The sequence below is a fragment of the Hemitrygon akajei genome, chromosome 4 (genome assembly GCF_048418815.1).
Source record: "Hemitrygon akajei chromosome 4, sHemAka1.3, whole genome shotgun sequence".
In the NCBI taxonomy this organism is placed as follows: Eukaryota; Metazoa; Chordata; class Chondrichthyes; order Myliobatiformes; family Dasyatidae; genus Hemitrygon; species Hemitrygon akajei.
In genome coordinates, this window is record NC_133127.1 from 191,212,217 (window position 1) to 191,228,152 (window position 15,936).

The following is a 15,936-nucleotide window of genomic DNA, read 5'->3' on the forward strand; positions in this document are numbered from 1 at the left end:
GGGGCAGGGGAGTGGGTGGGGGGGGGGGGGTGGAAAATGAAGTGAGAAGCTGGCAGGTGACAGGTGGAAGAGGTAAATGTCTGAAGAAGGAATCTGATAAGAGGAGAAAGACCGTAAGACACAGGAGCAGAATTTGGCCATTCGGACCATCAAGTCTTCTCCACCATTGGGAAGGAGGAAAGGCACCAGAAGGCGGCTGTAGGCAGGTGAGAAGAGGAGAAAAGGTGAGAGGCAAACCGGAATGGGAAATAAAAGAACCGGTGGTGGGGGTGGAGAATTTGCCAGATGTCGGAGAAATCGATGTTCATGACATCAGGCTGAAGCAACCCAGATGGAATATGAGGTGTTGCTCCTCCATCCTGGGAGTACCCTCATCATGGCAGTACAGGAGGCCTTGGACAGACATGTAGGAATGGAAATGGGGAGCAGAATCAAAACAGCTGGCTACAGCAAAATCCTGCCTGGTGTGGATGGTGTGAGTATGCCACAACCCCTTCGAGGGGAAGGGAGTGCAGAAACAGGTAGTGCTCTCCTTATTTGAGGAAGGATATATTGGCTGTTAAAACTAAGACGGGAAGGATCAAGGATCAACTTTATTCACCGTATACATTTACACGTATTCGGAATTTGCCGTGATGTGCCGGCATGACATGCAATCAGAGAACAACAACATTCAACAATTATGAACAATAAAGAACGATAAACATAAGGTAGCGATTAAAGTATGGACAGAGAATACATTTGTTTCTAGTTGCTGGTGTAAAGACACAAGACACCCAAACCCACTGAACATCAATACTATCAAGGAATGAAATGGTTAACACGTGAGGATCACTTGATAGCTCTGGGCCTGTAGTCATTGGAGGTTCGAAGATTGAGGGGCTGACATTATTGGAACCTATTAAATAATGAAAGCCCTAGGCAGAGAGGGTGTTGCCTATAATGGGGGAGCCTAGGACCACAGGGGGCAGACTCAGAATAGAAGGATGTCCATTTCAAACAGAGATGAGGAGGAATTCTTTTAGCTGGAGGGTGGGGAATCTATGGAATTCAATATCATAGAAGGCTGTGGAGGCCAAGTCATTTAAAGCTGAGGTCTTGATTAGTTAGGGCGTCAAATGTTATGGGATGAAGGCAGGAGAATGGGGCTGAGAGGGATCATAAATCAGCCATTCACTTGTTGGCAGAGCAGACACGATGGCCTTATTCTGCTTCAAGGCTTTATTGTCAACCCAACCAGAGTAATGGAAATTAAAATCACTACTCACCTTGGTCTTTGGGTCAATGAGGCTCACTCCATGCTTGTTGATGACGATGAGGAGGATCTCTGGGTAGTTTGGCTCAGTAGTTTGCTGCAGGAGAAGATCAGAGAGAAGGTTTCAAAATGGAGGGTGAAGGCAACAGGATAAGGGCAGAGCTGAGACAGCAACTGAACAAAATAGACACGTCACCAAGGACCTCCAGGCTCAGGATAAAGAGAGATTGGAGGCACCATGATAGTGTAGCAGTTAGCACGACGCTATTACAACTCAGAGTCAGAGATCCGAGTTCAATTCGAGCATCCCCTGCGAGCGAGCCTGCACGTTCTTCCTGTGAACCATTTGGATTTCCTGTGTGGGTGCTCTGGTTTCCTCCCACAGTCCGAAGTAGTACTGGTTAGTAATTGCAAATTGTCCTTGTCCTGTGATTAGGCTAGGGTGAAATTGGTAGGTTGCTGGGCAAACTGCTGCTCAGTGGGTCAGAAGGGCCTGTTCCATTCTGTATCTTTGAATAAAATAAAAAGAGGGCAAGGGTGGAGCTTAAAGAGCAAACAAGCGACACATGCACACAACAGATCTCCCTTGTTGTGTCACAACGAGAGGGTCTCCCTCCCCCCTGTGTGTGACATTTACTGGGAGCGTTGTATATGAAGGGGCTGAGAAACCTACTGGCTGTCGATGGAGTAGCAGCGTTTCTTTAGTTGCTCCTGCTCTACTTAATTTACTGTTCCCAACTTCTTTTGAAAACTTACTTTTAAACACAATATTGTTTTACAATATTTGATTTGACATGATTTGAGAGTTAGGGGGCAAAAGTTTAAGGGAAACACGAGGGGGTATTTCTTTACTCAGAGAGTGATAGCTGTGTGGAATGAGCTTCCTGTAGAAGTAGTAGAGGCCAGTTCAGTTGTGTCATTTAAGGTAAAATTGGATAGGTATATGGACAGGAAAGGAGTGGAGGGTTATGGGCTGAGTGCGGGTAGGTGGGACTAGGTGAGATTAAGAGTTCGGCATGGACTAGGAGGGCTGGAATGGCCTGTTTCCGTGCTGTGATTGTTATATGTTATATGTTATAATGAGGGGTACCAAAGCTACTAAAAGAGAAGAGGACCCTCATATAACTTTGAAGGCACTTTGGAAGCATAAAAATGAACTTTCAGAGGAGTTCCAGCAACTCAGTGCTGAATTTGAACGAATGGAAGTAAAATTGGATTCTATTAAAAAAAGCTTTAAGTGAACACGATAAACGGATAAAAGAGAATGAAGACACTTTGATGATGTTGGATGCAAAGATTGATGACCTGGAAAAGATCTGTGATAAATAAAGGTTAATGAAAAATTAAGACAGAAGATTATCGACTTAGAAAATAGAAGCAGAAGAAATAATTTACGAATTCTGGGTTTTTAAGAGTTAATGGAAGGTAATCAGCCTTTGGAATCTTTTGCAAACCTTTTGGCTAACTTATTTCCGAATATTTTAAAACCTCCACCTAAAATAGACCGAGCTCATAGATTGCCAGTACCGAGACCTCTTCCAGGAGAACGACCCCGTTCAGTGATAGTTTGTCTTCATGACTTTCAAACAAAGGAATTTTTAATTTGTGAATCTTGTCGGAAAGGTATGATTGATTATGAAGGCCAGAAGATCAGAATTGCGGAGGTTTTTTTCACCCGAGGTGTTGAATGAACGCTTCAAGTTTAAAAAGGTTATGTCAGAATTGTATAATAAAGGTTTTCAACCCTCTCTTCGTTACCCCTCTTGTCTTAGAATCGTTTTGAAAAATGGCTCTCAGAAATGGTTGACTCAACCATTTGACTCAAGAGCTGCAGGATTTTTTAATTTCCGAATCAGTATCAGAAGTTTAACTGTTCAATAATTCCCTACATAGATCTATGTTGCGTCTGCCTGATGGGTACTTTTTTTAGAATCAGCAGTCTAACTGTTCATTACTTTCTTTTATGAACAATTGTTTTTTTTTTACTTTTGGTATACCTTCGTATCTAATTTATTTTTGTACTTTTATTTCTTTGCTTAGAAAATTAAGGATTTAACATCAGTAAGTTTTCATTGAGTTAATACTTTCCAAGTTAATATGTTCTGAATTTTCTTAGTTCTTTTTAATATTTTAGACTATTTTTTCATAAGGTTTTTAAAAATAAGTTTAATTTTGCTCTATTTTTTGTTGTGCCCTGTTGGAGTGCAGTTAGCCTTGAAAAATTTTTGGAGCTCAGCCAGTAGACTGTTTTGGGAGGGTAATGTTGGTAGGTTTAGCTGTTGACTGACCTTTGGTCGGCTTTCTCACTTTGGGTGAGGGGTGGGTTTCTTCTTTTCTATCAGCTGTTTGGTTCTCTTAGCTTCATTTGTTGCTTGGTTACTTTATTTTAAAGCTCATTGTTTGGATTTAATATATATTCCAGCGGTTTTTATTCTAACCTCTCTTTTAAGTAATATTTAAAATGGACCATACTACTAATTTACTTAGTTTTAATGTGAAAGGTTTAAACCATCCTGTGAAATATAATAAGATATTTAATTATATGAAGAAATTGAATGTCTCAATATTTTTTACAAGAAACACATGTTTGTAAATGTGATAATTTACGTCTTTTCAGATATTGGAAGGGCTTATTTATTCATTCCTCCATTTGGGCTAAAGCCAAATGAGTTTCGATTCTTATTGACAATTCAGTTTCTTTCGTTCAACATAATGTAGTGTCTGATACCAATGGGTGTTTTGTTATAGTGTCAGGGAAATTAGATAATAAATTAATGGTTTTTGCTAATTTATATACCCCAATATAGATGACCCAGGTTTTTTGAATGCTTTTTTTCACTTTTACCAGATTTACGTCTGTATTCTCTGGTTTTAGGAGGAGACTTCAACTGTTGTTTAGACCCCATTTTAGATCACTCATCTTTTAAATGATTGACTTTTAGTAGATCTGCCTCCTTTATCCAATCTTTTCTAATGAAATGTGATATTGTTGATATTTGGTGTTTTTTGCGTCCAACAGATAGAGCACTCATTTTTTTCTCCTGTTCATCATACATATTCCAGGATTGATTTTTTTTTGTTGATAGTCAATTAATTCCATTGGTTTGATCTTGTGAATATAAAGAAATTGCTGTTTCAGATCTGCTCCCATGTTTTTATCTTTAAATCTTCTGGGTCTCTCAAATAAACAGATTCTGGCATTTTAATCCCACTCTGTTATCTGTGTAGGACTCTCAGTACCAGTAACTGTGGTGTTACCTGTTCAGGCTAACAAAATGGCTTCTCTGTATTGTTATAATGAAATGGCTTTTTTGTAATGTTATTTAATGCTGTAATGGGTTTCTGTATCGGGTATGTTTGGGTTATGTCTGCAGATGGGGGTGGGAACTAACCAATGGAGAATTGTTATGCTACCTTGTATGTGTGAGTTGAGTGGGAGTTCGCGGTCTTTCTCGGGAGGAGAGCGAGGAGGACGGATGTGTAAGGAGCAGACAGCAGTTCCTGAGCGGCAGATACTGGACATTGGCAGTTCGGACAGTGGCCGAAGGATCAGAAAGTTGTTGTGGATGAAACCAGAGGCATGAGCTCCAATGTATTAAAATATTATGTGCACAACCTGATAAATTTATTGATTTGGCGCCTTAAGGTATCTATTTCTACTAACCCATCACTAAGAAATAACTATAAAGTTGCAATTATTTACTCGCTTTTGATGTATTGTCTGATATTTGTGTTGCGAGCGTGTACCGGGGGCGGGGGACATTACACTGTATTTACACCAAAGTACTGCACTATTGGCAGGGCGACAGCGGTTCACCCTAGGCGAACGGGTGTAAATTAGGGGCACGGAGGCTACATCTGATAAGGATTTAAAAAATTTTTTTGGAGAGCAAACTACTCTTTTGTTTGAAGAGAATATGCTAGAAGAGACTTCTAGTCACATTTTATGGGATGCTTTTAAGGCTTATATTAGAGGACAAACTATTTCTTTTACTGCAAGTGTTAAGAAAAAAGTTAATAAGGAGAGAATTGAATTAGCCAATCAGCTGAAACAATTAGACCAAAAATATGCTTTGGTTCCAGATCCTGTTTTATATAAAAGACGTGTTGAAATTAAAACTAAAGATGATCCGCTTTTAACTTATCCAATTGAAACTCAATTTTTAAAAGATAAAAAGTCAGGTTTATGTTCATGGAGATAGAATGGGTAAACTATTGGCTAACCAATTTAAGACCTTTATAGTTAAACACCAAATTAAGGTAATTTGGAAAGCTAATGGTGATAAACCATCTGATCATTTAGAAATAAACAATACTTTTAGAGAATTCTATTCTAAACTTTATAGTTCTGATCCTCCTAAAGATAATACTCTAATGAATAATTTCTGAGATCAATCAAACATTCCTACACTTTCTGATGATAATCAAAAATTGCTGGATCAACCCATTTCTTACAGGGAAATTGCCAAAGTTGTTCACTCTTTGCACTCGGGGAAGGCTACGGGTCCTGATGGATTTTCTGGAGAGTTTTATAAGGCTTTTTCCTCTTTGCTTATACCTCATTATATTTAGTCCTTTTGGACTCTTTTAAATTAGGTAGGTTGCCATAATCTTTTTATGAAGCCTCTATTTTGCTTATTCTTAAAACGAATAAGGATCCAACTGAATGTTCTTCTTATAGACCAATTTCCTTACTTAATGTTGATACTAAAATTTTATCTAAACTTTTGGCTCATAGGATTGAAAATATTTTGCCATCTATTATTTCTGATGATCAGATTAGATTGATCAAAAAATCGATACTCCCACTTTAATATTCGTCGTTTATTGAATGGTATTTATTCTCCTTCCAAAGAGATATCGGAATGTGTGACATCCTTTCTTTTTCAATCTTTTTATTGAATTTTTCAAAGATGAATACATAGCGGACATAATAGTACAAAGGGAGTGGGATTACATTGTTGGCAATTAACACACGTGAGTAGAAACTATAAGTAACACCAATATAATTGACCTCCCAAACTCTTAATATAGACAAGATACAAAGAAATAAAAGGATGGAAAAAAAATCCTTAGATGTTGAGAAAGCCTTTGATTGGGTTGAATGGAATTATTTATTTAAAACTTTAGAAAAATTTAACTTTGGGCTCAAATTAAATTACTTTATCTATCCCCCTCTGCTCAGGTTCTTACTAACTCTCAGAATTCTAAACCATTTCAACTTCAACGTGGAACTAGACAAGTTTGTCCTCTGAGTCCTTTGCTTTTTGACGTGATCTTAGAACCTTTAGCTATTGCTTTCCGGGAATCTCATGATAGCACTGGTATTTTAAGTAGGGGTATTACCCACAAAGTTTCACTTTATGCTGATGACCTTTTGCTCTACATTTCTAATGTGGAGTCTTCTTTACCTTCCGTACTTTCTTTACTCTCCTGCTTTATAGTCAGTTTTCAGGATATAAACTTAACTTTCATAAGAGTGAACTTTTTCCTTTGAATAATTTGGTATTAGTTAAGACTAGCCTTCCTTTTAAAATTGTAAGAAATCAATTTACTTATTTGGGCATAACAATTACTAGGAATTATAAATTCCTTTTTAAAGAAATTTTTTTTACACCTGAATTATTTTAAGAAGGCACTATCAAATTGGTCACCCCTCTCTTTACCGCTGATTGGCTGAATTAAATCTATTAAATTAATATTTTGCCTAAATTTTTATATTTATTTCAGGCCGTACCTGTTTTCATTCCTAAATCCTTTTTTGACTCTCTGGATTCTATTACATCTTCTTATATATCGTTGTCAGCTGAACCCTTAGTGCCCAGGTGGCACATGGGGCCTCACATCTTCTTATATATAGAAAAATAAAATTTCTTGATTAAATAAAGTTCATCTTCAAAACGCTAAAGAAAATGGAGGTTCAGCCTTACCCAATCTTAGGTTTTTTGGGCAGTCAATATACGGAATCTTACGTTTTGGTCAAGAGGACTGTCTGGTCTGGGTTTCTTTAGAAGCTAATTCTGTTAATAAATTTTCTATCATTTCTCTTCTCCAATCCTCAATTCCTTTATCCTTAAGTAATTTAGCTGATAATTTTGTAGTTAAACACACTTTGAGGATTTGAGTACAATTTAGAAAATATTTTAGTTTATTGAGTTTTTCTACTTTCTAGTCCCATTTTTTCTATTTTTTTTAAACCTTCTATGACTGATGTAGTTTTTGAACAGTGGAATAGATTGGGTATTAAATGTTTTCAGGATTTGTTTATTGGAGATAGTCTCTCTTCATCTGAAGAACTGTCAGCTAAATATAGCCGACCCAAAACACATTTTTTTCAATATTTACATATTAGAGACTTCTTGCGTTCTCAAGTACATACATTTCTTAAAAGTTCAGATAAGAATTTACTCGATACAATTTTCAATTTGAAACCCTTCCATAATGGATCTATATCTAATATTTATGGTATGTTGTTGGGAATGAGAAATATTCCTTTAGACAAAATTAAAAATCTCTGGGAACAAGATTGTAATTACAGATTCCAATTTCTGAGGATACTTGGAATGAAAATTTTAAATTGGTTAATACCTCATTGTTATGTGCCCGTCATTCCCTTCTACAATTTAAAGTGGTTCATAGGGCCCACATGCCTAAAGATAAGCTACCTTGTTTTTATTGTTATTTATCTCCCTATTGTGATAGATGTAACAATGGAGAAGCTTCACTAATTCATATGCTTTGGACTTGTCGGAGTCTTGAAAAATATTGGAAGGAAGTATTCCAAACTTTTTTTGGTGCTCTTTAAGGTAAATTTTAAACCTAATCCTTTGACTGCCTTATTTGGTACTGTTGAAGGAAATGATATTATTTTGGAGACACATGATTTGCACATTTTGGCTTTTATTTCTCTTATAGCCAGAAGGGTATTGTTGCTTAAGTGGAAGGATGCCACTCCGTCTACTTATACTCATTGGTTACATGATATTATGTTCTCTTTAAATTTAGAGAAGATTCGCTGTTCAATTTCTGAACCTAGACAAGATTTTTTAACATTGTGGGGACCTTTTTTGAATTATTTTCAAAATCTTTGATTTGCTATTAAGCACAGATGTTAGCTAATAATATGTTTGACTATATATTAAGGACTTTTTCCTTCTTTGTTCAAACCAAACAGCTGGGTTTTTTTCTGGTAGTGGGTTTAGATTTTTTTTGTATAATAAAATGATCTCTTTTCAATATTATGTTTAAATTTAATTTATATGGATATGGGGTAATGAGACTATATTTGTGATTCCAATATACTGTAATTGATATATATCCTACTGTACTCTGTATTCTTTTATATAAGAAATCAATAAAAATATTGAAAAAGAAAAGGGCTGAAGCATTGTTGAGGATCCCTACCACCGTCCCACAATCTCTCTGACCCACTACCATCAGGAAGGAGGTACAGGGCTAGGACTGCCCAGCTGGGTAACAGCTTCTTCCCTCAGGCTGTGAGAAATTAATACAGACACCACTGATGGCTCATCACTAGACAGTGAGCTGTTTACCCGTGCTGCGCGCCGCATACATTTTGAATTATATTTTGTTTTACCTATTTGTGGTAATATTTTGTTTTATGTGTGTGTTTTATGGGTGCATCATGGTTCAGAGGAACATTGTTTCATTTGGTGGTATATCTGTACAATCAGATGGCAATAAACTTCAACCGGAAGGAGCTCCAGGTTCAAGATAAAGAGGGAGATAAGCTTTTTTTAAAACAAAACCCTCAAAGCAACCTCTATTTCAGCATTAAACAGGCAGTAAAGTATTGCCATAACTGGACTAATTCCAATTGTAAAAAGGGATCATCTCAACACAGTCTGATTATGTGCTGGGGAAAGCTCACAAGTGTCATCACGCTTCCCGCAGCAACATAGCATGCCCACAACTTACTAACCCTAACTTTACATCTTTGGAATGTAGGAGGAAACCGGAGCACCCAGGGAGAATGTACAATCCCCTTAGGGACCGCAGCGGGAATTGAACCCCAACTGGTATTTGCTGGCGCTGTAAAGCATTATGCCATGACTGTGTCACCCTAACATATACTTAAATCAACATTCCAATTTTTTTCCTTTATTTCTATAATGGAGCATTTCAGCTCAATGACGCTGCTTGTGACTCCACGAAACTGAAATGTAATTAAATAATAAACATCACTCACCTTGACTTCAAAAAAGGCCGATCCAAATGTAGGCCATCTATAGATCAGCTTCAAGAACGACAGCTTGGCCTCTTCCCTCGATTTTCCTGCTTGCTTGTTGTAGAAAGCCACAATGGACTACAAGAGAGATGAATAAAATTAGCCAAACGTGCCATTCACAAATAACAGTATTAGAGCTTAAAGGCCTACCACATATCATTTAATTTTCCAATTAAAGTTTTCTTTTGTAAAGGCATAGAGTACTACACCACAGACACAGGAGTGAAGTGGATAATGTCACTTACCCCAACACTGAACCAATTCCACAACCTGTGCACTCACTTTCGAGGGTTATATAACTCCCAATATTTATTTATTACAGTTGGCCCTCCTCATCCGCGGGGGATTGGTTTCGGGACCCCTCACGGATTCCAAAATTCGCGGATGTTCAAGTCCCTTATTCAACCTGTATCAATCCTGTGGACCTTAGGACCGAGCAGAACCCCAGACCTTATTTAACTTGTCTCAGTGCGGTGGATATTAGGAGCCGGCGCCAGAGCTCTGAATGCGCAGTGTTTCTGTTCACGAAAATAATCATGATCACGATTGAAAATAAAGTGGAAATAATAAAGCGATCGGAAAGAGGTGAAACACCATCGGTCATTGTAAAAGCGTTAGGCTACGTCGGTCAACAATTGGAACAATTTTAAAGGGTAAAGTGAGAAAGGCTCTGCCCCGATGAAAGCTACAATTATTACAAAGCAACGCAGTGGTTTAATTATTGGGTTTTAGGGTTTTGAGTTTTTGATCCTCCACATCAACCCAGCACGGTGGAGAGCGCGTTCGGGAGTGATCTGTCCCGAGTCCCGAGAACTTCCGTTCCCAAGCCCGGTGCTGAAACATACGTTCTTAAGTATTTTATATGCATAGAAAGGTAAAATATATACTATATACTAAGACAAACGTTTGACTAACTGACGCTAAATAATAGCGGATGTACCTGTTCTGACTTACTTAGTAAGAGAACCTCTGATTTTTTTCGATCCCGATCGACGATAACCCACGCACATCCTCCCGTATACTTTAAATCATCTCTAGATTATTTATAATACCTAATACAATGTAAATGCTATGTAAAATAGTTGTTATACTGCATTGTTTAGGGAATAATGACAAGGAAAAAAAGTCTGTACATGCTCGAACAACAAGTGCTGGAAGAGCACTTCCGGGTTTTCGCGATCCGTGGTCGGTTGAATTCGCGCATGCGGAATCTGCGGATAAGGAGGGCCGACTGTGTTTGGATTTTTTTTTGTATTTGCACAATTTGTTGTCTTTTGCACATCGGTTGCTCGCCCATCTTTGAGTGCAATTTTTCATTGATTCTGTTCTGTTTGTTTGTATTTACTGGGTAGTGTATGGTGGCATACATGTACCTCGATAATAAAATTTACTTTGAACTTCAGTCCACCTGGTCCCTGCCGAACTGTTATTCTGCCTAGTCCCATCTACCCATACCTGGACCACAAATTTCCACACCCCTTCCATCCATGTACTTATCCAATTCCTCTTCAATGTCGAAATTGAGCCCACATCCACTGGCACCTTGTTGCAACTGCTTTTTCCTCTTAAGCGTTTCACTTTTAACCTATGACCTCTAGTTCTAGTCTCACCCAAGCTCAGTGGAAAAAGCCTGCGTGTATTTACCCCATTTATACCCCTCATCATTTTGAGTACCTCAATCAAATCTCCCCTCATTTTACTACACTCCAGCGAATAAAGTCCTAACCTATTCAACCTTTCCCTATAACTCAGGTCTGTAACTTTTCAATTAATTGTCCATCCAGATATAACCCGGATTCTGGAGTTTAGTCTAATACATGGTAGCTGATAAGACCAGGGGACAAGACAGGAATCAGGATCCAAACACATTACCATTGGAACTCAATAGTACTTTTATTTATTGTTTAGACATACAGTGCAAAGCAGGCCCTTGGACAGATCTCACTGATTAAACCCTCACCTCATCACAGGACAATTTACAATGACCAATTAACCTACTAACCTGCATGCCTTTGGACTGTGGGAGGAAAGTGAAGCCCCTGGAGGAAACCCATCTGCACACGGGAAGGACAAGCTTACTGACAGAGGATGCTGGAAATGAACTTTGAACTCTGACACCCTGAGCTGTAATGGAGCCTCATGGGATGGCACTGAGAGATTCACCATGATATTGCCCTGGGAAGGTTCAGTTATGGGGAGTGACTAGGTCTATTTTCTCTGAAGCAATGGTGGTTAAGAAGGGAGGTGGCTGAGGTATGTAAAATTACAATGTTATAGATGGGTAGACAGCAGAAAACCTTTCTCCATTTGAGAAGTAGGTAAGCGTTTGATATTCCAACCTGAGTGTGGCCTCATCGTGGCATCAGATGTTTAATAGATTCCTTCTTCTTCAGTCCTTTTTCTACTTCCACCCGTCACCTCCCAGTTTCTCACATCAGCTCCACACATCAACCTTCCCCCTCACCTGCCAGCATACTGCTTCCCTCTCCCCCCTCATTTTATTATTGCTTCTGCCCCCTTCCTTTTAGTCCCGATGTAAGCGGCTACACAGGTTGAAAGGGTGGTTAAGAAGGCACGTGGCATCTTGCCCTTATTAGTCGAGACTTTGAGTTCAAAAGTCAGGAGGGTATGTAGCAGCTTTATAAAACCTGAGTTAGGCTGCATCTGGAGTATTGCCTGCAGTTCTGGTCATCCCATTATCGGAAGGGTGTCGGGGCTTTGGAGAGGGGGCAGAAGAGCTTACAAGGAGTAGAGGGCATGTGCTATAATGAGAGTTTGGACAAACTTGGGTTGTTTTCTTTACAGCAGTTCGGGTTAAAGGGAGATCTGATTACGAGGGGCATAGATAGAGGAGCCAGACAATAGCTTTTTTTCAAGGGTTAAATGTCTAATGCTAGAGGGCATGCACTTAAGGTAAGCGAGGGGAATTTTAAAGGTGATGGGAGGGGAAAGTTTATTTTTTATTTATACTTATTTATTTCTACACAGAGTGGTGGTGGTAGACGCAGATACATTAGGGATTTTTAGGAGATGTTTAGGTAGGCACATGAATGTGAGGAAAAAGGAAGGACCAGGACATTGTTTAGGCAGAAGAGTTTACTTCAGTTGGCCATTTGATTTCCAAGTTAAATGGTTTGCCACAACATTGTGGGTTGAAGGGTGTGTTCCTACAATGTACTGTTGTATGTTCAAAGAGACTTGGCCCAAAACATTGACGTTTATTCCCCTCACAGGTGCTGAGTTTCTCCAGCACTGTAACGTGTGTGACTCTAGATTCCAGCATCTGCAGAAAAATGAGAAGGGCAGCATATAAATGCAGGAAATCATAAACTCAGCAGGTCAGGCAGCATCTATGGAGGGGAAGAAACAGTCAAAGTTTCAGCTGAGACCCTTCATCAGGACTTGATATAAATGCAGACCTTGACTCATCCCAGCCCAGCTGTATCAGACTGAACACAGTCCACTGTGCACCCCACCCACCCCCCGAGTAGCTGGGCTGGAGCTTTTCCTATGCCCGCCGAATGGAAAGGAAACATTGAGGGAAAGACTCACCCGTTTCCAGTCATCCGGCGAGAGTTGCCGTATCACATCCTGTGGCACCAGCTCCTTTAGCATTTTGGGAATGCTTGGGAACTGTGATTTGTCATCTTCAAACTTCACCTGGTAAATGAGCGCCGCCAACTGCAGTACCTCATCGCGGGTACACTTGTGATAGCCTCGCAGATATTTCGGTAGCTCCTGCAGAAAAGACAGGAAGGCGAATTTATGCTTTGTTAACGGTACCGTCAGTGGACTCACTAACCAATTATATCTTCCCTTCTCAGTCCAGTAATACCACCTTATTGAGCACACCTCAGGTAAGGGTCACCAGGGTGCTGCCTGGACATAAGGTGAAGAGTCCTTGAAAGTGAGTCTACAGGTTGTGAGAACAATTCAGTGATGGGCCGAGTGAAGTTATCCCTTTTGGTTCAAGAGCCTGATGGTTGGGGGTAATAACTGTACCTGAACCTGGTGGTGTGAGTCCTGAGGCTCCTGTACCTTCTTCCTGATGGCAGCAGTGAGAAGAGAGCATGACCAGGGTATTGGAGGTTCCTGATGATGGATGCTGCTTTCCTGCAACAACACTTTGTGTAGATGTGTTCAATGGTGGGAAGGGCTTTACCCGTGATGGACTGGGTCATATCCACTACCTTTTGTAGGATTTTCCATTCAAATCCAGGAATTATTCAGGAGTTATGGAATTATTTAAGAATCAAGATCGTTTATTGTCATTCTTCGGTACACAAGTGCAAAGAACAAAACGATTGCTATTTCAGATTTGATGCAAATTAAAGTTCAAAGTATATTTATTATCAAAGTACATACATGTCACCATATCCAACCAAGATACATTTTCTTGTGAGCTCACTCAATAAATACAAGAACCATAACAGAATTAATGAAAGACTGTACCAAGACAGCAGACAACAGTGCAAAAGACAACAAACTGTGCAAATAAAAATAAAGAAAAACATAATTATAGTAAAAATAATAAATAAATAAGCACTAAATAGAGAACATGAGGTGAAGAGTCCTTGAAAGTGAGTCTACAGGTTGTGAGAACAATTCAGTGATAGGCCAAGTGAAGTTACCCCTTTGGTTCAAGAGCCTGATGGTTCTACAATAAATAGAACAGTCAATGTAACATAGAATACATTTAAATCAGTGTGAATTAATCAGTCTGATGGCTTGGTGTCCCAGAGCCTGTTGGTCCTAGCTTTTATGTTGTGGTATCGCTTCCCGGATGGTAGCAGCTGGAATAGATTGTGGTTGGGGTGACTCGGGTCCCCAATGATCCTTCAGGACCTTTTTTCACACCTGTCTCTGTAAATGTCCTGAATCATGGGAAGTTCACAACCACATATGCGCTGGGCTGTCCGCACCACTCTCTGCAGAGTCCTGCGATTGAGGGAAGTACAGTTCCCGCACCAGGCAGTGATGCAGCCAGTCAGGTGGCTCTCAATTGTGCACCTATAGAAAGTTCTTAGGATTTGGAAGCCCATACCAAACTTCCTCAACTGTCTGAGGTGAAAAAGGCACTGTTGTGCTTTTTTCACCACACAGCTGGTACTTACAGACCATGTGAGATCCTCGGTGATGCTGAGGAACTTAAAGCTGTTCACCCTCTCAACCCCAGATCCATTGATGTCAATAGGGGTTAGCCCGTCTCCATTCCTCCTGTAGTCCACAACCAGCTCCTTTGTTTTTGCGACGCTGAGGGAAGAGGTTGTTTTCCTGACACCACTGTGTCAGAGAGATGACTTATTTCGGAGGTGTCTGCTGTATTATGTGAATACTGCAGATATCAGTTCAATCAAAATCAGGTTTGTTATCACTGATATCATCAACATCAGTATGTGCTGTGTCGTATGACGTGGGCGATCATGATTTTTCCATGACCGTGATTGTCCTTGGCTAGCTAGCTATTTAGACACACACACACACACTTTTTTTCTACAGAAGTGGTTTGCCATTGCCTTCTTCTGGGCAGTGTCTTTGCAAGACGGGTGACCCCAACCATTATCGATACTCTTCAGTCTGGTGTCAGTAGTCGCATAACCAGGATTTGTGATATGAACCATCTGCTCACGTGACCATCCACCACCTGCTCTCATGGCTTCATGATAACCTGATTGGGGGCTAAGCAGATGCTACATTTTGTCCAAGGGTGACCTGCAGGCTAGCGGAGGGAAGGAGTGCTTTACATCTCCTTTGGTAGAGACGCATCTCCACACTGCCAACTTATCACTGACGTATGTCGTGAAATTTGTTGTTTTGCAGCAGCACAATACAATACTAACTACTATAGGTTACAGTAAAAAAATACTAAAATTACTGAGATTATGTTCATGGACCACTCAGAAATCTGATAGTGAAGGGGAAGAAGTTGTTTCTAAAATGAGAAGAGGGCATATCTTGAGTAGTGCCAGCCCTTAATGAAGAACGTAGCCTTTCTGAGACACCACTTTTGAGGATGTCCTTGATGATGTAGAGAGCTGGGTCTGTAATGGAGCACGCTGAATCTGCCAATCAATCCTTGCAACATGGAACCCAAGGCTCCGGCACTTTGCTTCAACAGCAGCTAGCGATAGGGAGAGGAAGACCAGTCAAACACAAACAGACGGTGCTGAACACCCGCCTGACCCCCTGCTCTCACCCTCATCAATCCCAACCTCGCTTGACGCCTTAATCAGAGAGAAGCAACGGAATCAATCATGAGCTTGCACCCTTGACGTCTCAGAGAGAAGCAATGAAAACCCTGCCTCCCGGCTTCTTGGCCTCCAGCTGCATCCTCGACGGCAAATCTTTCCAAACTGCCTCGGAGGCAGCAAAGCGCCAGATCGCCCGATCAGCCCCAACATGCGCCACAGGTTCCAATTGCACCCAGCTTAGT

General features: G+C 40.0%; 1 protein-coding gene across 4 annotated transcripts in view; it reads right to left on the bottom strand.

Moving 5' to 3' along the window:
• myo7aa (myosin VIIAa) overlaps positions 1-15,936 on the bottom strand; it is a 274,145-nt gene that overhangs the window by 6,443 nt on the left and 251,766 nt on the right. For all 4 annotated transcript variants that reach the window (XM_073044265.1, XM_073044264.1, XM_073044263.1 and 1 more), the window contains 3 exons: positions 13,056-13,241; positions 9,465-9,581; positions 1,269-1,352 (listed from right to left, as the gene is read on the bottom strand). In XM_073044265.1, the coding sequence (XP_072900366.1) occupies positions 1,269-1,352; positions 9,465-9,581; positions 13,056-13,241 (387 nt within the window). The remainder of the gene's footprint in view (positions 1-1,268; positions 1,353-9,464; positions 9,582-13,055; positions 13,242-15,936) is intronic.